The 24,667-nt window shown below is 44.0% G+C and overlaps 1 protein-coding gene across 1 annotated transcript in view; it reads left to right on the top strand.

Annotated features, from left to right (window-relative positions):
* Positions 1–24,667, top strand: part of Ten-a (Teneurin-a transmembrane protein) — a 475,834-nt gene that overhangs the window by 214,454 nt on the left and 236,713 nt on the right. Inside the window, 2 exon segments of the mRNA XM_080281215.1 lie at positions 7,244–7,476; positions 23,085–23,201. Of these exon segments, the coding sequence (XP_080137341.1) occupies positions 7,244–7,476; positions 23,085–23,201 (350 nt within the window).

The following is a 24,667-nucleotide window of genomic DNA, read 5'->3' as shown; positions in this document are numbered from 1 at the left end:
GGTGGTCAGTTTGCGTAGGAATTATTTAGGTTAGGTATGGGGAGGTATGGTGAGATTATGTGAGGTTATATATAGTTACACTGGGCTAGGTAACACACACACACACACACACACACACAAAGGAGAGAGGTTTGGAAGCAAGAACCTTTACATAATAGTGTAGGAAAGAGAATGGGATAGCAAGAAGTGGCACAAGGAAACTGGGAAAGGCAGGTGGGTTGGTACGGCAGTAGAAACATTTAGGTAGGATAGGAGAGTGAGAAAAGGGAAGAGCATTAAGGGAAGGAGAAAAATGTATATGGAAAAATAAAGAAACTGTGAAGACGAAGGGGAGGTGAGGCAAGGGGAGAGGTATAGGAGCGGGACCATTAAACACGTGTGGATGAGGGAGGGGGGAAAAATGCGGAGGAAGGGAAGGGAAGAAGGCAAGAAGGGGACAGGCAGGTAGAGGAAGAGAAAACTAATTGATGAAAGGCATAAGAATAATGTGAGGTAGGGAGGGAAAGAAGCAGTAAAAGGCAGTATTAGGGAGAGAAGATCAAAAAAACACAAGGAAAGGGAAGAAAAAGAACAGGAAAGGCGGGAGGGACCATCAGACCATTTAACTGAGGGAAGAAAGGAAGAAAAGAAAGAAGGAAGGAAGGAAGACGGAAGGGAGGACAGGAAGAAGGAAAGAAGGATGACCTGAAGGAAGAATGTGAGGGAGGAAAGAAGAAAGGAGGCGGTGGTCATTAAAACTTAGCATAGGAGACCCAGAACCATGCATTACCACGGCTTCCACTTGGCGAGCAAGGTTAGGCCAGGTTGAGTTAGAGTTTACTTAGGGGCTTGGTTAGGTTGGGTTAGCTTGGATTAGGCCAGGAGGTGCTTGGTTAGTTGCAGTTAGTTGGTAGTTTAGTTCAGGTGTTGTTAGTTGAGAGTGTTAGTTTTAGCTTGGTTGGGTTGAGAGAGAGAGAGAGAGAGAGAGACTGTACTTCTCATCCCAGTTCAGTCCCGTCTCACTCTTTTCTTTTATGCGATTTAGCCTTTAGTTTCTCTAGTATTAAGGCCTAGAATTGCACAGCCCCTCTTCACACCTACGCTATCTTCCATTCTGGTGAATTTTGGACTTAGCGACTCCTGTTTTAAGGGTGGGAATCGGTAGCTCGACTTCCTTTTACGAATTTCAACTTAGCTTTTTTTTTTTTTAAGGTTCAGAATTACATTCTCTCTCTCTCTCTCTCTCTCTCTCTCTCTCTCTCTCTCTCTCTCTCTCTCACACACACACACACACACACACACACACACACACACACACACACACACACACACACACACACACACACACACACACACACACACACACACACACACCACAAATGTAGCTCTTAAGTATCTGTTTTTAAGGCACAAAATCGCAAAACCCTTCTTCCTCCTCCCTCTCCCAACTACCTACACTATTCTGTCCTTTATTGTCTGATATTATAAGACTCCTTCATGAATTGGGCCTTAAGTACGCTCCACTCCCTCTTTATTCTCCCTCTCTCTCCCATTCTTCCCACTACCCCTCTTTCTCCCCCCATTCTTCCCACTACCCCTCTTTCTCCCCCTCCCCATTCTTCCCACTCCTTTTCTCTTTCCTTTCCTCCATTCTTCCCCACCCCCCTCTTTCTCTCTCCCTTCATCCATTCTTCCCCACCCCTTCTTTCTTTTCCCTTCCTCCGTTTTCGCACTCCCCCTCTTTTTTTTTTCCCTTCTCCTCACATCATTATCTCCACTCCCCCTCTTTTTCCTCCCTCCCCACTCCCCTCTTTCTCCACCTTTCTTCCATTCTTCCCCATCCCCTCCCACTTTCTCCATACTTCCCTCCCACCCCCTCCATTCTTCCCCTTTCTCCTTCCCCTCCTCCTCCTTCTCCTCTTCCTCCTCCCCCTCCCCCCTCACCTTTGCTAGGCTCTCAAAAGGAGTCAGAGTAAGAGTAATCAAGAGGAGCTGTTTTGGGAAATTGGGCTGGCCATCTGATCTCGCTATCTCCCTATTTGCATTTTCTCAAGGTGATGCTGATGGGGTGGCGAGGAAGAGGAGGGAGAGAAGAAGAGATGGAGAGAAAGAGAAGGTGTGGGTGTAGGCAAGAGAGAGAGGAAGAGAGACGGTAAAGAAATGAAGGGGAGAAAGGGAAGGTGAAGAAAAAAAGAGAGGAAGAGAAAAGATAAGGGAAGGAAGGAGAGTTAGAGAGCTGGAGAACGGGAAGGTGTCGGTGGAGGTAGAGATGGAAGAGAAGAGAAAGAAAAGAAGGAAGGAAAGTTAGAGATATGGAGATAGTAAAGGCGTAGGTTGGGATAGAGAAGGAAGGGAGGTTAGAGAAATGGAGAGAAAGGGAAGGTATGGGTGGAGATAAAAGAGAGAGGAAGAGAAAAGATAAAGGAAGGTTTGAGAAATGGAAAGGCAGGGAACGTGTGAATGGAGATAACAGAGAAGGAAAGAGAAGATATAAGAAAGAAAGGAAGATTAGAGGGAAAAGAAAAGGAAAACAAACAGCAATAAGTAGTCGCTTAAAGGCTGTTTGCTGTTGGGTATGAGATAAGAAAGCTATCCAGTGACTCAGAGATAAGAAGAGATAAGCAGGAAGGCTCCCCATTTTCATTATCTGAAGGCGTTAGTGATCGGTTGCCAAGTTGATTAGCAAATGAAGGAACTGGGGGAACAGCGTAGAAAGAGATGAAATGGAAGAAGAGAGAGAGAGAGAGAGAGAGAGAGAGAGAGAGAGAGGGGGGGAGAGAATGATGATTTAGGGAGAAGAAAGAGGAGAGGAAAAAGATAACGATGACGTGGAAGTGAGAAGAAAGAGCATTCCGTTTTCCCACATTTATTTCTCGTCTCTCTCTCTCTCTCTCTCTCTCTCTCTCTCTCTCTCAAAGATACCCAGTCACTGCAATGCTCAAGAGAGAGGTGAATGGCAGGCGATGATTAGAAGGGACCGGATAATAATCAGATCGTTACTGAGGAGTGACACTATCAGGGGGCCGGCAGGACAGTGAGGGATGGTGAAGGATGGTGAGGGATTAATCTGGGCAGGGGAGGATAATGAGAGGGGGAGAAAGTGAAGGAGAAAGAGAGCTGGATGCAATGAAAGAGTGAGGAAATGAAGACCTTGGATTAGGGAAAGAGAGAGAGAGAGAGAGAGAGAGAGGGAGGGAGGGAGGGAGGGAGGGAGGGAGGGAAGGGGGATTTTTTGAGAGAAAGGATAAGACAGAGGGACAAAATGAAAGACTGCTTGAAAGAAAATGAGAATCTTGGATTATGGAAGGAAGATGAGGAGGATAGGAGAGAGAGAGAGGGGGGGGGGTTAACGGATAGGAGAAGATGGAGGGAGACAGGTGAGTGCTGTGGGGGAGAGAGAGAGAGATTAGAAAAGGATGAAAGAAAAACAGGAGAGGAAAAAGAGAGGGAGGTGATGAAATGCAGAAAGAAGGTGGGAGGGATGAAAATTAAAGGACGGAAAAAAAGAATAATGAAAGACGATGTAAAGTAAGAAGGAGACGTGGCTGGAAGAAAAAATTAAGAAAATAATAAGAAAGGAGGACAAGAAGAAGGAAGGCGAAGATTAAGGAAGCCCAGAGAGAGTTAATGATAATGAAAAGTGATGAACGTGGAAGAAGAATGAGCTTCGGAGAGAGAGAGAGAGAGAGAGAGAGAGAGAGAGTGAGAGAGAGAGAGAGAGAGAGAGAGAGAGTGAGAGTAGGAATGAAGCGAGGGAAATTGTGTATATTAATAGTTTGAGAGAGAATGCTTAACTTTTTGTGAATGAGGGACAGGAAAATAAATGAATTGGATAAAATAATTTCCTATGTTTAAATAAATTCATTCCAGTTAAAATAGAAACCTTCAGTAACAACTACCGTCGCTATAGAAGGTTGGTATTCATTTGACGGAACTGGGTCACATTTTACTGCTCGTTATTTTTTCGTGGTTGCTGGAAATTCACTGAGCCTTGGGTGTGAGGTAGGAATGAATCTCCTTAGTTACTAATGAAATAACCCCCCAGTCTGGCTACACCTGGCCTTCCGCTCTACCAACACACACACACACACACACACACACACACACACACACACACACACACACACACACACACACACACACACACACACACACACACACACACACACAAAACACCTTTACCACAACATCTTTCCCCCTCCATCCGCCACCTGAACCACAACCACCACCACTCTCCCCCTTCACACACTCCTCCCCTTACGCCTACCTACCCTACGACCCTCCCCACCAAACTCCCCACCCCTCCCAACAACAGACTCTACCTTCCTCCCCACCACAATCTCCTTCTCCCTCCATACCGCAACCTCCCCTTCCCCCCACCACAATCTTCCTCCTCCCTCCCCACCACAACACCCCCTCCCTCCGACTACAACCTTCCCCTTCCCTTTCCTCCCCCTCCCTCCCCACCACAACCCCCACCACAAGCCACACAATAACCAGAGCAAACTTGTGAGGAATATTACCATAGTTTACCTCAAGTTGTTGCAGAAAATATTGCTTCTCCTCGTCACAGCCACCGCTCACTTCCCTGCCTGCCACATTTTCAACGTTTTGGGGGGCGTTTTGAGAGAGAGAGAGAGAGAGAGAGAGAGAGAGAGAGAGAGAGAGGGAGGGAGGGAGGGAGGGAGGGAGGGAGGCTCACAGCAAACATATACCGAAGTTATCCTTTAAACGTTCTTCGTAGACATGCCTTAGCCTTAAAATTTTGTGTTAACGTTACTGTAATGTAACTGTTTATATTAGAATAGATTCCTCCTCCTCCTTCTCCTCTATCTTAGAGAAAGGCTGCACCCTGCCCACTCCCAGCGAACTGTGGAGTGAAAAGAACATTTAACGTGGAGAGAACTGAAGGAGAGCCAATGTAGGAGAGAAAATGATGGTGATGGAGATAATATACAGGCCATCCCTCCTTCCCTCCCTCTCTCCCTTCCACCCTCCCTCCCTCCACTAGCAAGTCGACCCTAGCTGTCATAATTAACATTCTATGGCCATCTTCATAATTGAATCACGCCCTCCACTTCCATCACTTTCACTGTTATATCCAACCTTCCCCTTACCTCTTGCCTCCCCACTACCCATTCCTCTTGCCTCCCCTCTGCCCATTCCTCATGCCTCCCCACTACCCATTCCTCTTGCTTCCCCTCTGCCCATTCCTCTTGCCTCCCCACTACCCATTCCTCTTGCCTCCCCTCTGCCCATTCCTCTTGCCTCCCCACTACCCATTCCTCTTGCTTCCCCTCTGCCCATTCCTCTTGCTTCCCCTCTGCCCATTCCTCTTGTTTCATCGTTTACCTCTTCCCCAGTCCTTTCCTTCCCCTCCCCTTCCCCTTCCCCTTTTCCCCCCTCCTCCCCCAACTCCTGCTCCTTCATCTCACAGAACCCTTTGATGAAGTACACGGTGGTAGTTGTGGTAGTAGTGGATGTGGTAGTTGTTTGTAGTGGCTCTGGTAGTGGCATGCATGGTAGTTTGTAGTTGTGGTTGTAGTTGCAGTTATTCAGTGGTTGTGGTTGGTGGTCATAGTGGTAGTTGTGATTCATGTTCCTTTAGTAGTATTTGTAGTTGTAGGCTTGGATTTGGTGGTAGTTGTTTGGTAGTCATGATATTTGTAGGGGTAGTGACATTAAAAGAGTTGGTAGTGCTCATTATAATGTTAACAATGGTGGTAATAAGGATAGTGGTAGTAGTGATGGTGGTAATAGGAATGGTGATGGTAGTGATAGTGGTACCGGTAGTTGGAATGGTGATGGTGGCGATTGTGATAGTAAGGATGTTGGTAGCAGCGATAAGGGAAGGAGGGATGTTGATAGTAGCGATGTTGGCACTTCCGATGGTGGTAGTAGCGATGTTGGTAGTTGCTATGGTGTTAATAACGATGTTGGTAGCCAGCGTATCACCTTTCCATAGTAAACTTATGCAAGGGGGGTTAGGGGGGAGAGGCTATTCTATTGTGCTCTCTCTCGCTTCCTAACAATATATTCATTACCCAAACTTGATCCAAACTACTCAGCTCTCTCTCTCTCTCTCTCTCTCTCTCTCTCTCTCTCTCTCTCTCTCTCTCTCATAAATTCCACTTCCTCTCCTCCCCTTCTCTCTCCTTCCCGCTCTTCCTGTATTCCCATGTTCCTTCCCCCTTTCCTCTTTATTTATCTCTCGCTCCCTCTCTTCCTCTCTCTTTTGCGCCGCTTCTCTCAGCACCTTCTCTTGCTAGCTCTCTTTCCTCTCTCTTTCCTCTCCTCATTCTGTTTCCTAATAAGTGTCTCCCGTTTTCTTTGTAGCATAAGTTTATTTGATTGATCTAACAAAATCTTGACATGATTATATTCTGCTCTTACTACACCAGATAATATTATTCCCATCATTTGAAATTAAGTATAGATAGATAGATAGATAGATAGATAAAGATTGATGTAGATACAGACATACGAGTAGATATAGATTAATAAGTAGATAGATAAGAGATTCAGGTATTTGATCTATCTACCTGTCAGTCTGCGTATGTGTCTCTCTATCTATCTATAATTGTCTATCAGTCTATATGTATCTATCTAATATATCGTTATCCCCGACCGATTTTTTCAGCTTAGCGGGGAGAGCACGGAAACGTAGGAAACAATGATGCTTTTATTTTTTACGGGAAAGGAAAATCATTGAATGTCAGGATACGGACGCTGGTAAAAAATAAATAAATGAGTCGGAGGTAGAGTATCATTTAACCCGGCCGGCGTCACGCGATCCCGACGTGAATGGAATGGGTTTTGTTTCACGGATTTTTTTATTATTTTTGCTAATTAAAGGTGGGCATCATTTTACAGGTAGGAGTCGTATCGTCTGACATGGAAAGGGATGGAGAATGAATGTTTTATTTGGATTTTTGGGTTATTGTTTTTGTAATTAATAAATGGCTGGTGTCGTTTTAACAGCGTGTAGTCGTAATATTATCTTAGCGCGAAGGATGATGATGATGATGATGATTTAATGGTCGTTGTTTTACTTGCAGTGTGATTTGATGCTACACAATTTTTATTCTCAAGCATTACACACACACACACACACACACACACACACACACACACACACACACACACACACACACACACACACACACACACACACACACACACACGAGTGGATCAGCATAGTCAAAACCACCACCTCAGCCATCACCTTAACACTAATTCTAAGCGTACCATCTTTCGCCTACAGACTTCTGGGAACCCTGGCCTCTCAGAAGGGTTCCGTGGCCCCTGGTGGCGGCCCCCTAACCACGCTACCCGCCGTGAGGAACGACCTGGGCAGGGGATCAGCGGGCTCCTTCTCTGGTCGGGGGCTTGATCACCTTGGCAAGACGTGGAGAGAGAGGTGTTCGTGGAAATGTGCTGCCATCGGCCTTATCATACTGTGTGCCATACTGACCGCTTTGTTGGCCTACTTTGCTGGTGAGTGGGGTTTTCAGGTGTTTTTTTTTTTTTTTTGCTTTTATCATTTGGTACACACACACACACACACACACACACACACACACACACACACTCTCTCTCTCTCTCTCTCTCTCTCTCTCTCTCTCTCTCTCTCTCTCAGAAATAGTTCCAGATCTCTTAATTACAGGTAAGCAATTAACAGGTAAAGATGTTACGTGTTCTTGATACACCTTTGTGGAGGTGTAATATCTTGTTCTTTAAAAATATTTCAACGTTGCTATTAATGTGTCTCCAGTTTTTCATATAGATTTTTTTATACTAGCTGCCTCAGGGCTATTTTTCTCCACGTTAGAAGAACCGTCTAGTAGTGAAAGTTTTTGCTGAGGCAGGATCTAACTGCTGTATTTTGTAAAGCATGATTTGACATGAAAAATTGGTGAGGATTAGCCAGAAATGTCAAAAATGCGTCATAGAAGGTTAATTACAGGTGAGCAATTAACGTAATGCTGTGACGAGTCTTGATACATAAATTTGTGTGGAGGTGTGTTAATTTGTAGTACTTGAAAATGTTCTGTGTTATGATTAAATGTTGCTGTAGCCGTGAAATTAATAATAGTTCTTGAGTAGGTTTGTTTGTACTGGAGCTGTGATCAGGTGGTAGTGGTGATGGTGGTGAGGATGAATGCTGGTGATGATAGTGATGGTGATGTTTGTTGTGGTGATTGTGTTGTTTGTGATGATGATGATGATGGTGGTGGTGTATGGTGGTTGTGTTTTTGGTGGTGATGGTGTTGGTGGAGGTGATGAATGGTTGGCTGTGTTAGTAATTGGTGACCTGGATTGGTAGTCACTGTGAATTTTAAAATGTTGATGATTGATTAACCCATTAGCGCCCAGAGTTCCTGTGCGAGGGATTTTTCTGGAAGGGTACTAAACGTACCGCCTTCCGCCTATCGGCTCATAGTCGCGAAGCTAATAGGTACCTACCCCGGGGTTCCCTTCTTTATAAAATTTAGAAAGTGCCCAGTTCCGTCCAATATAGAGGACACTGGGCGCAAATGGATTAAGGTGAATTGATGATGGGAATGGGAATTTACGGTGAAATGGATGTATAATATTTCATTGATAATGATGATTTTATGATGACTATGATTAATGATGTGAATTTTTAGAGCGATTTTATTCCGAGTAGTAGTGAAACGTGGGTAGGAAAGACCGTCGACCTTTTGGACAGGTTTTGTTAATCTTTGTCTATTTTATTTTGCTGCTATACTCCGTACACTTACCTTGGCCTAAAATTGCCGCCCCTCCATCTTAAATGCTGAGCTGTAGCAGAAGAATAACTGTGCTCTGTACACTTTACCTTGGCCTAAAATTGCCGCCCCTCCTTCTTGAATGCTGAGCTGTAACAGGAGTGAACATCAGCAGGAAGTGCTTCAGACAGTTTATAGAGCCACAGTATTGTCTGTGTTACTGAGGTACGTGAAATAAACTGCCAACGAATGAAAATTTTGGCCAAGATAAAGTGAATGAACTATATCGTCAGATAAGTTTATTTAGTTTAGGAGACATATGTGGATGCGAATGGGCTAATGGCGATTGATTATTTAAGGCCTTGACATCGTGAAGTCATATAGTGAATAAAATGATTGAGTTACAGTAGAATGAAAGGTTATTCATGTGAATTATAATAATGATGAGTATGATGATGAAAGGAATGATTATAATAAAAAGAATAACAGCAACAACCACAACAAAGGGATAATAACCATAAAGTCATTACTCAAATAATTAACCCTTCTCTTCACTCGCTAATTACCTCAAAAACAACATAATTACAATAATTATAGTGCAATTAGCAGGGGTCGCCTCCCGTGTCTCTTATAATAATGTTTTGTTTGGATTAAATTAGAGGATTTTGGTTAGGTCTGGCTTGGGCTGGGGAGAGAGAGAGAGAGAGAGAGAGAGCGAGAGAGAGAGAGAGAGAGATAATCACGTTTCAAAGAGGAGGCGTTACCTTTGTTAGATGATAATGTAATAAGGCCGGAGTTTCCGCCCGAGAGAGAGAGAGCCGTTCTAGTGTAGGTGAGAGAGAGAGAGAGAGAGGTTCTAGTGTTGGCGTGATTCCAGACATGAGTATGAACCTTGAAGCAAATAGAGGCAAGACAGCAAAGAAAATAGGCGATATATATATATAAAAATAAGAAAAAATGGAGATAGAGAAGAGCATAAATATTTAAAATAACCAAAGAAAAATAAATGTAGCAAAAAGATAGGAAGAATATTGACAAAAAATAAATAAAAACGAAAGAAAAAAAAAACAACAACGTTGCAGTGAATCGCTACATTGATAGAAACGAAAAGTAAAAACAGTGACACAACCTTTTAAGAAAATATGGGAGAAAAAAAGAAAATTATAAGAAAATAATGAAGAAAATTGTACCGGACGAAAAAACATAGGTAAGAAAAGAACACAGATAATTAAAAAATGAAAATTAGCACCAGTGGCTAATATCTCCATCCATCCATCCATCTATCTATCTGTCAATCTATCCATCCATCTGGCCATCCATCCATCCATCAATTAATCAGTCTATATTTACCTAACTGTCTGTCTGTCTGTCTCCATCTATCCGTCTTTTATCCCCTGTCTCCCTCGCCTTCCACCCAACCTCGTAACCCTCTTTCAATCGTGCCATCTCAATGTCTTTTCCCTCAGCCTCTCTCTGCCCTATTCCCCTATTGCTTTTTATGTTCTCCCCTTTTCCCCTCATTCACATTCCCCTCCCCTCCCCTCTTTTCCCCTTTAAAACTGTTTCCCTTGCAACCTCTCTCTTCCTCTCCCAAACGTTGTTAAAACTTTACCTTTAAATGCTTTCTGGTCTCTCTCATTCTCTCTACTGTCTACTTTTCTCTCTCTCTCTCTCTCTCTCTCTCTCTCACACACACACACACACACACACACACACACACACACACACACACACACACACACACACACACACACACGTCACCCATTCCGTTCCTCCCCCCAATCCAAGTTTACAAAATTCCCGGATTCTGATCTCATTCCCATTCCTACCATTCCCATCACAATTCCAGCTCCTATAATTCCCATTCCCTTTACTTCCATTTTATCGCCCTCATTGCTGTTCCAACCATTTCCATGATTCCCTTGCCATTCCCATTCCCACTTCCATTCCCACCACTCCCCTTCCATTCCCACCACTCCCCTTCCATTCCCACCATCCCCCTGCCATCCCCACCATTCCCCTGCCATCCCCACCATTCCCATTCCAATTCTCCCTGCTATTCCCACCATTCCCATTCCAATTCTCTTCATTCCAATTTCTGGCCACTGTTCCTCACTAACTCTACAGGGAGACGCAAAAGTTTTCTCATCTTGGACTGCCGGCCATATAACACAAAAAGGAAAAAAAATATATATTAAAAAAAGTACCCAGAAAAGTTCATCAAGGTCGAGAATAGCCAGGAGAGAGAGAGAGAGAGAGAGAGAGAGAGAGAGAGAGAGAGACACACACACACACACACACACACACACACACACACACACACACACACACACACACACACACACACACACACACACACACACACACACACACACACACACACTTTTCACCGTCTCTTGCTTTGCCCTGTCTTGTGGCCTCAGGGGACGGAGCTGTAAAGTGTAAATGAAGGTTATGGAGTTGTCAGGTCATATTTGGCAGTGTGTAGAGAGGGGACGTGGGTGTAGAAGGTTCGTGACACATCTTCCTTAGCGATTTTTTTTTTTTTCGGTCACTTGTTTGGATTGTGTGTGTGTGTGTGTGTGTGTGTGTGTGTCTGTGTGTCTGTGTGTGTGCGTGCGTGTGCCAAGTTGAGGCAGGGTAGAGTTTAATGACGAGGCAGGGTAAGTTAGGATGGTGAGGCAGGATACAGTGAGGCAGTGTAGGATAAGACAGCGAGACAGGAAGAGGTAGAGCAGGGTGGGGCGGGTTAAGGCTGGAGAAGGTAGGATGATTAGGCAGGAGAGAGAGAGAGAGAGAGAGAGAGAGAGAGATGAAGTAGGAAGGATTTACCGCAGCAACACCGCAGTCCCGAGAGAGAGAGAGGAAGTTGTAGGGGACTAAGATTTGACGGGGGGAGAAGGAGGAGGAGGAAGAGAGGGATGATGATGATGATGATGATGCATTTGAAGGAAGAGGGAATGTGATGGAGGCAGATGATGATAATAGTGTTGTGTGAGGAAAAATAAGGATTAAGATGAAGACCGAGATGCGAAGACAAGGAAAGTATGAGGGAGTAGGGAGAAAAGGAGAATGAGCTGGGAGATGATGATGATGATGATGATTTTGGATGAGGAGAGAAGGGGAGGAGGAGGAGGAAGAGGAAGGAATGATGGTTTCCCGGAAAGAGATAGAGAAGAAGATGGAAGCGAAGTTGACAATTATTTCGCGGAAGAAGTTGTTTGAAAGAAAGAGAAAACTTTGCGGCAGTAGTATTTTATGGGAGAAGAAAATGATGATGGTGGTGATGATGATGGTGATGGTCTGCCATGAGAAGCAGCTTGAGGGAGGAGGAGGAAGAAGGATAAGAAAAGGAGGAGGAAGAGGAAGAAGAACAAGGACAAGAAAGAAGAGGAAGAAGGAAGCTTAAAAAAAGAAGAGGAAGAAATAGATGGAGATTTCCCAGCAGTGTTGTGAGGAAGAGTATAAGAAGAAGAAGCGCCAGAGTGAGTGAAGTAACCCGCCAGCAGGGCCCGTAAAGTGCGAGAAAACGCGAGAAAACAAGTGACTCGGAGCTTGTATTTCTCGAGGCCTTAGAAACCTTCTTAGCCCTTGTCCCTTAGCAATTTATTTTCCATGTTACAGTTTTATCATGTAGTTTGGCGCCTGGTGGTCTAGTGGGTTTGGACGCCTCGATCAGAGTGTTGGCCTATTCGATCCCCCAAAGGTGACTGTTTTTTTTTTTTTTTTTTTTTTTTTTTTCGGTCTTGTGATGCCACTCAGTGATGATGGCCTGGTCATCTGACCTTAAATGTACTGGACTGTGGTTAGCCTAGCCTCGGGACCCGTCACCTCGAATAGACAAAAGACAGGAAAGGGCTTTGTGTGTGTGTGTGTGTGTGTGTGTGTGTGTGTGTGTGTGTGTGTGTGTGTGTGTGTGTGAGAGAGAGAGAGAGAGAGAGAGATAAAAGCTAGGCAAAGGGCCCAAAGAAATGACAGGAGAAGGTATGAAGAGAGGATATTCATGGGAAGGGAAAGATGAAGAATGGAGGAGAGAGAAAAACAGGGGAAAGAAACAGGAGGAGAGGACGAGGAGACAGACGTAGAGTGATTGTGGAATGACACTTAAAAAAAAAAAAGAAGAGAGGAAGAGGTGAAAAATGAGAAAGAGGAATAAGAAGAGAAGAGGATTGACTTTGATGATGGCGTTGAAAAATAATAACTGTCAGGCGAGGGAAGGAAGTGGAGTATCGTTGGGAGTTTAGGAGAGGAGGAGAAGCAGGAATAGCAAGAAGAGGAGAGAAAAGGAGAGGATCAAGGGATAGGAAGAAGATAAAACATAATAAAGAGGAAGCGGAGATAGTGGAAATACAGGAGATGAAAGAGGAGGAGGAAAAAGAGGAAGAGGATTGACGTGAGATGATGGCGTTGAGAGATAATAACTGTCAGGAGACGGAAGGAAGTGCAGTATCTTCTTTGGGAGTTTAGGAGGGGGAGGGGGAGGAGGAGGTGGTGGTGGTGGTGGTGGTGGTCGTGGTCGTGGTGGAAAAGGAGGAAGGAAGACGGAGTTGAAGGAGAGGATAAAGAGATAGAGATGAAGGTGGATTTAAAAGAGTGTAATAATAGTAATAATAAAAATAATAATAAGAACTGAGAAAAAGACAAAGACAAAGGAAGAAATGGTACAGAAGGAGAGAATGTGGAAAGAGAAAGAAAAAACAAAGTGATGATATGAAATGAACTCGAAGATTGAGTGTAAGAAAGTTTCATTTGAGACGGATAATAAGAAGCAGCTGGGAAAATGGAAAGGATTGAGGGAGGCAAGATGGAAGAGATTATGGAGAGAGAGAGAGAGAGAGAGGGGAAAAAATGGAGGGAGGAAATATGATTGAGGGATGATAATGGTAATGAAGAGTGAGATGGAGGAAAGGCGACCTCAAGAAGATGACAGGAAGAAGTTGTGGAAAATGAAGGGGGAGAGATGTAGGTGAGGAAATAAGGAGAAATCAATGTGATTTGGGAAAGGAAAATTGGAAAATAGTAACAGGTTATTTAGAGATGAGCAACTGATAATGAAGTGTCGCTATACTCTTTTTACTCGAACCTGGCCTAAAATTACCGTCTCTCCATCCAACGCTGAATTGTAACAAGAGATTAGCCCTAGAATATTATGCTAGTCTCGAAGAATTGCCATGAAAAGGATGAGAGCCCTAGCACTGCCACTTTCCGCCACTGGGTTACGTGGAATAAGCTACAAAAGGAGGAAAATTTGGCCAAATTAGAGTGAAAGGAGTATAGGCAGTGTATTGGGTGTCGAGGGACGGCATATCTCAGTTAAGTATATTTGAATAATTCTTTAATATAACTTACTGATAATGTGGGTGGGTTTGAGTGGTGAATTTATTTTGGCAGACTTCTGGTTGGTTTCTCCATTTATCAGCTTTTTCTTACTATCTTGACACTACCTTACCCCATCCATAGGCAGAAAAAGAGGTCAAGAAAATGATGTTGATGATTGATAATTTTGGTGATGATGGTGGTCGTGATGATGATGATGATGATAATGACGGCGGTGGTAATGGTGGTGGTGGTGGTGACGATGATGCTTGGTAATTGATGGGTGTTGTTGAGAGTGTGGTGATGGTGACAATATCGATGATAATGGTGGTGGTGGTGGTGTGATGATGATAATGCTAAATTCTCTCCCAGTGTTGCGTAGATATCCCCTTGTAGCGTAGGATTTCGGATCTCCATTCAGATCGAGTTGACAGCGCAGTTCACGAGGGTCATTCCAGTTAATTTGCGACCTCGTTTGACATCAGGTGAAATCGTATCCTTGCTGAACGACGGGTCCTTTGCTTTAGTGTCGATTTAATAGCGTCACGTGCGTCTGTGTGTGTGTGTGTGTGTGTGTGTGTGTGTGTGTGTGTGTTTGGAGAGCATGCCAGACCGTTTTACATATTAGCTCCGGATCGTAAGGAAGGAGGGGACAGAGGAAGATTTACATGGTGAGGAAGGAAGGGGAAGAGGAAGTGTTAGGTCTTGAGGAAAGAAGGGTAGAGGAGAAGGGTTGGGTGGTGAGGGAGGAGAGGAAAGAGAAGGATTAGTGGAGAGCAAGGAAGGAGACAAGAAAAATCGCAGTTCCTCTCCTCTCCTCTCCTCTCTTCTCTCTCTTCGTCTCTTCTCCTCCTTCTGTCCTCTCGTCTCCTTTCCGCGCCTCTCCTCTTTTGCCTCACTCAATTTTCCACACAACCTACTGCACTACTTTCCCCTCCCCCTCCCCCTCCTCTCCCTGCTCACATTCCTCAGTTGTTGTAATTTTTCGTCTTCTTTCTCCCGGCATCTCATGAATCCGTGATATGCTCCCTCCTCCTCCTGCTGCTGCTGCTGCTGCTGCTCCTCCTCCTCCTCCTGCTGCTGCTCCTCCTCCTCCTCCTCCTCCTCCTCCCCCTCCTCCACTTTCCTTCCCCTGTTCATTCCATTTCTCTCTCTTTTGGTATATTCTCATCCTCGCTTTACATCTCTTTTCTTGTCTCATGTTTCTCTTCTGTCGTACTCTACCATGTTCTGGCATTTATAATTAGGCTCCCTAGCACTTTTTCCTAAGCGACTTATTTTGCCTATTATACGTTACTGACCCCTTCTGTATTACAAAAATTCTTGCAGTCTCACCTTACTCTTCAAAAATTACGTACAAAAGGATATTAACAGCCTGATCCAAAAATAAATCGCTAAGGAGGAATTGTTCCTGAATTCGGAGTTTTGAGAGAGAGAGAGAGAGAGAGAGAGAGAGAGAGAGAGAATTAGGGATACCGTAATATATCCGCTAAGATTACTTTCTTTTTCTCATTTTTAGACGAGTTTTTGTACACACACACACACACACACACACACACTTAGTCTTACACAAGCATAATTACACAGGCACACAGACACTCGCTGGGCGGGGGGTCGGGGGAGACAAAGGAGCATCAAAGAGAGAGAGAGAGGAAGGGGTTCTGTGGGTAGGAGGGAGAGAGAGAGAGAGAGAGAAAGAGAGAGAGAGAGAGCGGCCGGGGGGGGGGGGAGCTTTCTGTGGGTGGGGTAAGTCCATGAGTCTCTCCCACAGCAAGACCCAGAGGCTTAATTTGGCTCTGTTGTCTTGCAGGGACCTGGGGATTAGCTCACAGCGGGGTGGAGAGAGAGAGAGAGAGAGAGAGAGAGAGCACCCTAATCTGTTATGTATCCTTGCTTTTTCCCGTTGAAACTCATTCCTCATTTTCAGCCATCCATCTCTGCTTGAGCTCCAGCCATCCATTTCATCCTCGTCTTCCTCTTCCTCTTACGCTTCTTCCTCCTCTTACTCTTCTTCCTCTTCCTCTTCTTCCTCATCCTTTTCCTCGAGAACACTTAGTCTTCATTGTGTTCTGCCATTTTCTTTTTTATCTACGTTCTCATTCTTCGTTCTTCGTTCACTTATTATTCCTTAAGCTATCCATTCTCTCTCTCTCTCTCTCTCTCTCTCTCTCTCTCTCTTTCTCATCCCCCCAAGCGTCTCTCCCGCTCCATCTCCCTCTCCCTCCGCCTTCCCTTCCCGGTCCTTTCCCCCTTTTCTTCCCCCTACCCCCTCCCTTTCCCTTCCCTTCCCTTACCATCACCTTCCCTCTTTCCATCACTCCCATTCCATCTCTCTTCCTCCCTCTTATCACCTTCCCTCTCCCTCATCCTCCCTTTCTCCCTCTCTCGCTCCTGCCCTTCATTGATCACCAAGAAGCCCTGTGGAGTCAGATCACCGTCAGAGCACAGTGGATTACCGAGAAGGTGGGGGGGGGGTGATAGGGAGAGGTGGAAGAGGTCATTGTTTGAATTTTTTTTTTCCGTACAGTCTTATCTCTAGTTCCATTATGGTCGTGAAACAGTGAATCGTATTTTGGTTTGGAAACTGAACATTATTTTGGTCTGGAAACTGTGAACCGTATTTCTGGTCTCGAAACAACCGTATTTTGGTCTGGAAACCGTGAACCGTAATTTAGTCTGGAAACTGAACCGTATTTTCAGTGGTATTGGAGGCTTGGTATCACGTCTTATTGAGCGATTTATTTTCCTTATTACACTGAGCACTCTCTTGTATGTTAATTTTATCGCTTTAACATCGACATGGGTTCGCATTAAAAGAAGATAATTGGGACTTTAATATGCAGGATAAATAACAACAGAGATGGCGTCACGAATTCTCCGGCCAGGCTCTAACGAGATCATGTTCCTCTAATCAGTGTGAGCCAAAGGAGTTCAGATTCCGCTTCATTAGGATCGAAACCCCATAAGTGTAGAGGAATTCAGGGCCGGGACTGTACATTCACGTCCCCATCCGAATGTGGAATTGATCAGAACGACAATAAATAAACAAATAGATAAATGGATAGATAGATAGATGAATGAATAAAAAAAATAAGGAACATAAGCTGAGAGGTCCACGTGAGGTTGAAAATGATAGTCTAGGTAGGTTAAATGGGAGATTGATTAATTAAGGTAAGAAGGCGCGTATGAGGTAGAAGGTGATAATTGAGGTAGATGGGGTAAATGAAAAGGTATATTAATTAATAGAACGGAGGAAGAAGAAGAGGGTTTAAGGTATATAGATATTATTGGATGTGTAAATAAAAAGACAAGAAAGAGGAGAAGCCAGAGATGGATAGGAGGTAGCATGCGATAGATTGATGAAAAATGGGTCTTAAAAGAAGAATTTATATGCATGTACCAAGCTTTAAAAAAATAAAAAGAATATACGCAGAGGTGCATGAGGAATAAATATGCAAAAAAATTAAATGAAAAAATAATGGCTTTCTTTAAAAACTTCACATTAATTAAGAGGAGATGAACGAAAAAATACGAAAAATTTGGAAAAACCCAACTAAAAACAGCAATCTTAATTTTTCCAGACATTGATTTTTGTGTCTCGTAAATTTGGCCAAGGTGGAAGAAATTGATAATATAAATAAGAAATAATGAGCAGGAGAAACTTTACCTCCCTCCCTCCCCCCTTTTCGCTCATTTTTTCTTCCCTGTTCCTCCTTCCTCTCCCCTTCCTCTCTTTCATTTCTTCACCTTTATCTCCCCCTCTCCCTTCTTCCCTTTCATTTCTGTTTCCCCCTTTTATCTCCTCCTCTCCCATCCTCCCTCCCTGTTATTTCTTCCTCTTTGTCTCCCTCCTTACCCATCATCATTTTCCTTCACTTTCCTCATTCCTCCTTCCCTCCCTCAACTCGTTTCTCTCTTCCCTCTCCCTCCCTCCTGACCTTAACCATATTGCTGTGAATTGGCTGCCCTTTCCCTTTTCCTTCCCCCTTCCCTCTCCTTTCTTTTTCTCTCTGCCTTCCCTTTTCCCTCCTTCCTTCTCCCATTTTTTCTCCACTTTCCTCAACGTCCCACCCTTTTCCCTCCTTCCCTTTCCCGTTTTTCCTCCACCTTCCTCTATTTCCTTCCCTTTTCCCTCCCAAATTCCCCTCCATCTTTCCCCCTCCTCCCTTTCTCTCCGCTTGCCTCCAGTCCTCCTCTCTTCCCTCCTTCTCCTACCCGTTTCTCTTTCCTTCCCGTCTCCTTTTCCCCCATTTTCCCACATCCATACCTTTCCTCCCCCTTTTTTTCACCCCTTTCCCTCTGCCCTCCCTTCCTTGTTATTCCCCCTCCCCTTATCCTTTATCCCCGTCTTCCTCCTCTTTCTGTCCTCCATCTCTCCCCTCCTTCCTCCCTTCTTTCCCTTTTCTCCTCTTTGTTCCTCACCTTTCCATTTCCCCTTTTCCCTCCTTTTTCCCTCAGCCCCGTTTTCCTCCCCTCACTTCCCTCTTACCATCCTACCTTACCTGTCCCTTTTCCCTCTCAATTTCCCTCGTTCCCCTTGCTTCCCCCTCCCCGTCCCCTCCCTTAACCCTTTTTCTTCCTCCCCTCTCCCCCCCCTCCCCCTCCGAAGCCGCTCTTGAATACGTAATGAAGATACTAAGACGACAGGTTTTACGGCCAGAGAGAGAGAGAGAGAGAGAGAATGAGAGAGGTATGCGGAGGGAGGAGTAGAGGTAGATAAGAAGGAAGAGGAGGAAGGCAAGGAAAGGGAAGGGGTAGGAGGAGTGGTGTGTGTGTGTGTGTGTGTGTGTGTGTGTGTGTGTGTGTGTGTGTTTTAATTAGGCAGAGGTGGTGGTTGTGACGATGATGATGACGGTGGTGCTGATGATGATGATGACGGCGCTGGTGATGATGATGACGGTGGTGGTGATGATGATGATGATGATGGTGATAGGTAGGTAGGACAGGTGAGGACAGGTGTTGTGAGGTTCGGGGGGAAGGAGTATGTACAACTGTATAGTAATATATAATTTTGTGGATGAAATTAAAATGTGTAATAAAGTTCTCTCTCTCTCTCTCTCTCTCTCTCTCTCTCTCTCTCTCTCTCTCTCTCTCTCATAATTAGCTAGTTCTCTTCCCCTCTCCCCTCAGTAACCTTCTCTCTCTCTGTCTCCCCTCACTCATAATTTATTCCAATTTTTCCATCCCATATCCTTCCTTTCCCCTCCCTTTATCTCCCCATAGTTTCCTCCCCTCCCTTTATTTGCTCTATTCTCTCCCCTTATCTGTCATATCTTCACTTTCCTCCCCTCTCTTCTAGCTTTCTTCTCTCCCTTTTTTCTCACCTTCCTTCTCCCTCACCCTCTATCATTCCCTGTGCGTTTATCTCTTCTTCTCCCTTCTTCTTTCCTTCTCCTCCCCTTCTCTCTCCCCTCGCGTCTCCCAACCTTCCTTTCTTCTCCACCAATATCTCTCTCCCTTCCTCTTACATCTTTATCTTCATATTTTTCTTCATCTTTCTCTGTTCATGCTTCCCCTCGTTTTGTCCTCTTCACCTCCCCTTTACGATCATCTTTCACCTCTGTCCCCTCTCCATTTTTCTCTGTCTTCCCTTCCCCTCCCTTCCTCCTCCACTTCCTCTCTTCATATTCCCCTACCACCTCCACCTATCAAGTCACATTTCCTCATTTCCCCTTTACCCTCATCTTTCACCTTCCTCCCCTCTTCATTTTTCTCTAGTTTCCCTTCTCTTCCCTTCCTCCTCCATTTCCCCTTCATATTTCCCTACCACCACTCATCGGGTACCTATCTTCATTTCCCCTCATTGTTTCCTCCATATCTCCTCTTACTCTCATTTTTTTCATCCTTTCTCTTTTCACTACTCCTCCCTTCATCCTTCATTTCCTTTCTCTTCTTATTCCCCTGCCTTCACTCGTCTCATCTCTCCATTTCCCTGCTTCATTTCTCAGTACTCTCATCCCACACCTTCTTATTTCCCTTATCTACTCATTTTCCCTTTTCATTTTCCCATACTCATCTCTCACCCTCATTTTCCCCTCTATTTGTCACTTCTCTCACGTCATATTCATCTTTCCCCATCTGACTTCCTTCTCCTTCGATTATCGTCTTTCCCTTTTCTTTTGTTCCCTCGCTTTCCCCTCCTTTATTATTTTTATTCTTTCCCTTTTTATTCCTCTTCCTCCTCGCCTTATTCCTCCTCCTCCTCCTCCTCCTCTTCTCTTCCTCTTTCATTCTCCTCTTCCTCCCCCTTCCCTCTTGCTCCCCTCTTCTTCCTCCTCAGTCTTCTTTCTCTGTATAATGACCCAGGGTTTTCCTCCATAAACAAGCTACCCTTTCTCACTCACCTGACCTTTCCCATCTCTCTCTCTCTCTCTCTCTCTCTCTGTCTCTCTGTCTGTCTGTCTGTCTGTCTGTCTGTCTCTCTCTCTCTCTCTCTCTCTCTCTCTCTCTCTCTCTCTCTCCAGTGACCAGTGGTGTTCCTCAGGGATCAGTGTTGGGACCAGTCCTATTTATTATGTATATTAACGATATCGATGTTGGCCTAAACAACTTCATTTCTAAATTTGCAAACACAAAAATCGGCAACACTATATTAACTGAAGAAGACAGAATTAGCCTTCAAAATGACCTTGATAAAATTATCAGCTGGTCAGAAAAATGGCAAATGCCCTTCAATGTAAGCAAGTGTCAGGTACTGCAATGTGGGAAGAAAAACAAAAGGTATGATTACGAAATGAAGGGCCAAATCATTAGCAAGTCCTCACTAGTTAAGGATCTAGGCGTACTAATTTCAGACGATCTGAAATGTTCGAATCAATGTATCTCTGCCGCCAATAAGGCCAACAGGACCCTAGGCTTCATCAAAAGACATTTTACATATAAAAGCAAAGATATTGTAATCCCCCTATACAAAAGCATAGTCAGGCCACACTTAGAGTTTGCAGTGCAGTTTTGGGCGCCTCACCCAATTAAAGATATAGAATTACTGGAAGCGGTCCAGTGTAGGGCTACCAAGTTAATCCCGTCCGTGAGGAATAAACCATACCTCGAGAGACTCAAGGAATTAAACCTATTCTCTCTTAGAAAACGGAGACTCAGGGGACAACTGATTGAATGTTTTAAGATGCTAAAAGGCTTCAGTAATACTGATTCAAACAAGCTATTCACAGTAATTGCCGAGACTGTAACCCGAGGAAATGGTATGAAGTTGCAAGCAAGGAGGGCTAATCTTGATACAACCAAAAACTTCTTCACTTACTCTGTTGTAAGCGAATGGAATAAACTCCCTGGGAATGTGATTGAAAGTGGTACCATAAATATGTTTAAAAAGAGACTGGACATGTATCTCGACGCAATGGGTATCGTTTAGTTAGGATGGAGCAATTATTGCATATTCGCGTCTGCATTCATGTGTCTATTAGACACAGACAGTATTATAGAATATAAATAATAGATAAACATTCTATTCATCTTTTGATAAAAAAAAACAAAAACAAAAAAATTGCATGCATAGAGTAAGTATGTGGCTGTATGCCCAAATTTTCCTTTTCCATATTATTCTACTTTCTGCCGATCCTATAAAATTCCTTCAGGTTTTTCATTCCTGCAAGGTATTACTTCCTCTCTTGTTTCCTGTACGGCAAATGCCGGAGGGTCTGGAGGGTGGGGGAGAGAGCCTTCTGCTGTGCTATCCTTTTCTCCTGCTCCTATGCACTATATTAGGATTAAGGCCGGACCACCTCGTAGGGACCGTAAGGTCTGTGTGATCTGTGTATCTATGTAACTCTATGTAACTCTCTCTCTCTCTCTCTCTCTCTCTCTCTCTCTCTCTCTCTCTCTCTCTCAATAATTCAGTGGCATATGTTATTAATTCCCATTTATTCAGAATTAGCATATTAATTTTCAATCAGTTATTCAGTGCTGCATAATGGAGAGAGAGAGAGAGAGAGAGAGAGAGAGAGAGAGAGAGAGAGAGAGTGGAGGGGCTATCGATCCGTGTTTATATATGCAAGAATTTTGTTAAGGGTACCCGTCCTGTTTGTTAATGAGTAGGAGCATAATTGAGGGAGGGGCTAAAACGAAGGGGAGGTGTGTGTGTGTGTGTGTGTGTGTGTGTGTGTGTGTGTGAGAGAGAGAGAGAGAGAGAGAGAGAGAGAGAGAGAGAGAGAGCACATAGGACTGCATAGGGGAGGTTATTTGTCGAGGTACGAGTATATTGCTAATTCTTGTACAGTCTTACCAATGTGTGTGAGAAAAGGATAGCTGCTCCCCCCCTACCCACCAAACCCTCCGACAAGTAAACTGGCAGAAAAAAGAAAAACACCCCCCTCAGTTTAACCCCCCACGCTCTGCCCACCCACCCCATCATCCCCATTATGTAAAGACCTACCCATCCACCCAGTGTTTTATAAGAAGGGCAGAGCCAGGATTAGACGAAGAAGGGAGGGGGGGGGGGTTTCTTCGGCTCTGTTGCTACCCATGTCATCATCATCCTCATCCTCATCATCATCATCATCATCATCATCCCTATCATCACCACTCCTAACCTATAATGAGATTTCGTTTACCATCATCATTACTCATACTAAACATAACCTAGATTATAATTACCAAGGAAATGACCTAATTACTAGAACAAAGGAACAAGGCAGCCAATCCCCTTGTTTAGCATGAAGGGTAATTTGTTTTTAATGAGGAGGTTAATGCCAGGGATAAATGAGGGTATATGAGGTTGGGTAATTAGGATACAGAGGATTTCATGGGTTGTGTAGATTGAGGAGAGGTTGATTTTTTAATGGTTGTGTGTGTGTGTGTGTGTGTTCCAGAGAGAGAGAGAGAGAATACAATGAAATAAATAAGCTTTTTAAAACAAGCAAAAGCAGCTGTTAAAAAGCGAAATGCAAATGTAACTGAAAAACTAAACCTCTTATTCACCTTGATAGTAGTAGTAGTAGTAGTAGTAGTAGTAGTAATAATAATAATAATAATAATAAAAAAAAAATAATAATAATAATAATACCACGACACCTAACTTTTCCCCGTGTCCGTTCGCTGCAGCAATGGCCAGCCTGGACCACGGCACCAAAGGATGCATTGTGGTGGAAGACGCAGCCAAAGTCATCGCCGCTGGAGCTGGTGCCGAAGATGCAGAGACCACCGCCCGACCCACGCAAAGTACGTCGAAAATTGTATATATTTTTTGGCTTGATTTGGATGTTGGATTTTTTTTTTTCCTGATCTCCGTTAAGTAAGTCAAAATTATCAACTTTTTTTTTTAAGCACAATATGAGTGTGGGATTTTTTATTTATTTTATTTACTTACTTATTTTTTACTGGGGCTAAATTTGTGTATGAGAATTCTTGTGTGTACTTCAATCTCAACTCATGCAGGAACCAAGCACCTCACAAGGATATGAATGTGTGTACGGGATTTTTTGTGTACGTTTTTTTTTCACATATGTAGGTACGAGACACTTCATAACCAGGATCGAGGGAATAATCTTGAGTTTATTTGAAATTGCGTGTTATTTCTTTTTATCTTCACCCGTACTGCTGCTAAGAGTTTGGCAGCCATACGAGGGTGAAAAATAGGATGAAGAGTATGACAGAAGAAATCGATACGAGATGATAATAAGCCACTTCAATCCTAGGACGTACTTTCTAATGTAATTCTTGCTGTTTGGAGACGATTGTATTCAACTTAGGAAGGAGAGACCTCAGGTAGTGGTTAGTGGAGGCTCTAGTCAAACCCCTCCAGTTCAAAGTCCCCTAAGGTGAAAGTAAATGAATGAATGAATGGGTAAATAAAGTGAATGAATAAATGAATAAGTAAATAAATAAGTAAAGTCTATAAATAGGTAAAATAAGTTAAATAAGAAATAAGAATACGTGATTGGATTGAAGGAGGTTAATCGTTCCCCTGAGGCTGTGTTTTAAACCTGTTGTTTACCTGGGGGTGTCTAGGAATTCGAACACAGGCGAGTACATTATAAGACTGGGGGAGGGGAAAGGAGAAAAAGGGGTAGGGAGGAGGAGGGAGGTTGGGGGAAAGGGGATAGAGGGGGCATAGGAGAGGAGGAGGGTGGCGGAATCTTGGGGAAGACAGAGGGAAGTGGAGGCTTGGGGAGGGGAAGAGGGAGCTAAAGGAAGGGGAAGGGAGGGAAGCGTCTTATGAAGAAGGGAGGAGCGGACTTAGGAGGGATGGTGGAGGGGGATGGGTTTAGGGAAGGGGTAGAGGTCGCTTAGAAGGGAGGGGGAAGGGAGGGGCTTATAGAGGAAGGAGGGGGACGAGCTTGGAGGAAGGGGGATGGGGGAGGGGAAGGGGAAGGGGAGGGGAAAGGTTGAGTGCAAAATGTCGACTGCTTCCATGTTTACTTTTTTGAAGGTGATGCCCGGCGTTCGTTTTGCTGGGTTTATGGCTTCGTTTGCTCTCTCTCTCTCTCTCTCTCATATTTTCTCGTTTAACATCTATTTTTTACTGTTTCTCTTTCCACCCCTTTTTCCTAAGGTAATTTCTATGACAGTCACTAGGTAATCTTTTTTTATATTCCATTTTATATTTGTTAGTTTTTTTTTTTTTTTATGAAGAGAAATGATGTGAAATTGGTGGTGGATTTTTTAAGATGACTAAATTGTACGCA

This window comes from Coenobita brevimanus, chromosome 88 (assembly GCF_032717465.1).
Source record: "Coenobita brevimanus isolate Jiangsu-jjx chromosome 88, ASM3271746v2, whole genome shotgun sequence".
NCBI lineage: Eukaryota > Metazoa > Arthropoda > Malacostraca > Decapoda > Coenobitidae > Coenobita > Coenobita brevimanus.
Note: the sequence above shows the minus strand (reverse complement) of the source record. Positions and strands in the feature narration are given on the sequence as shown.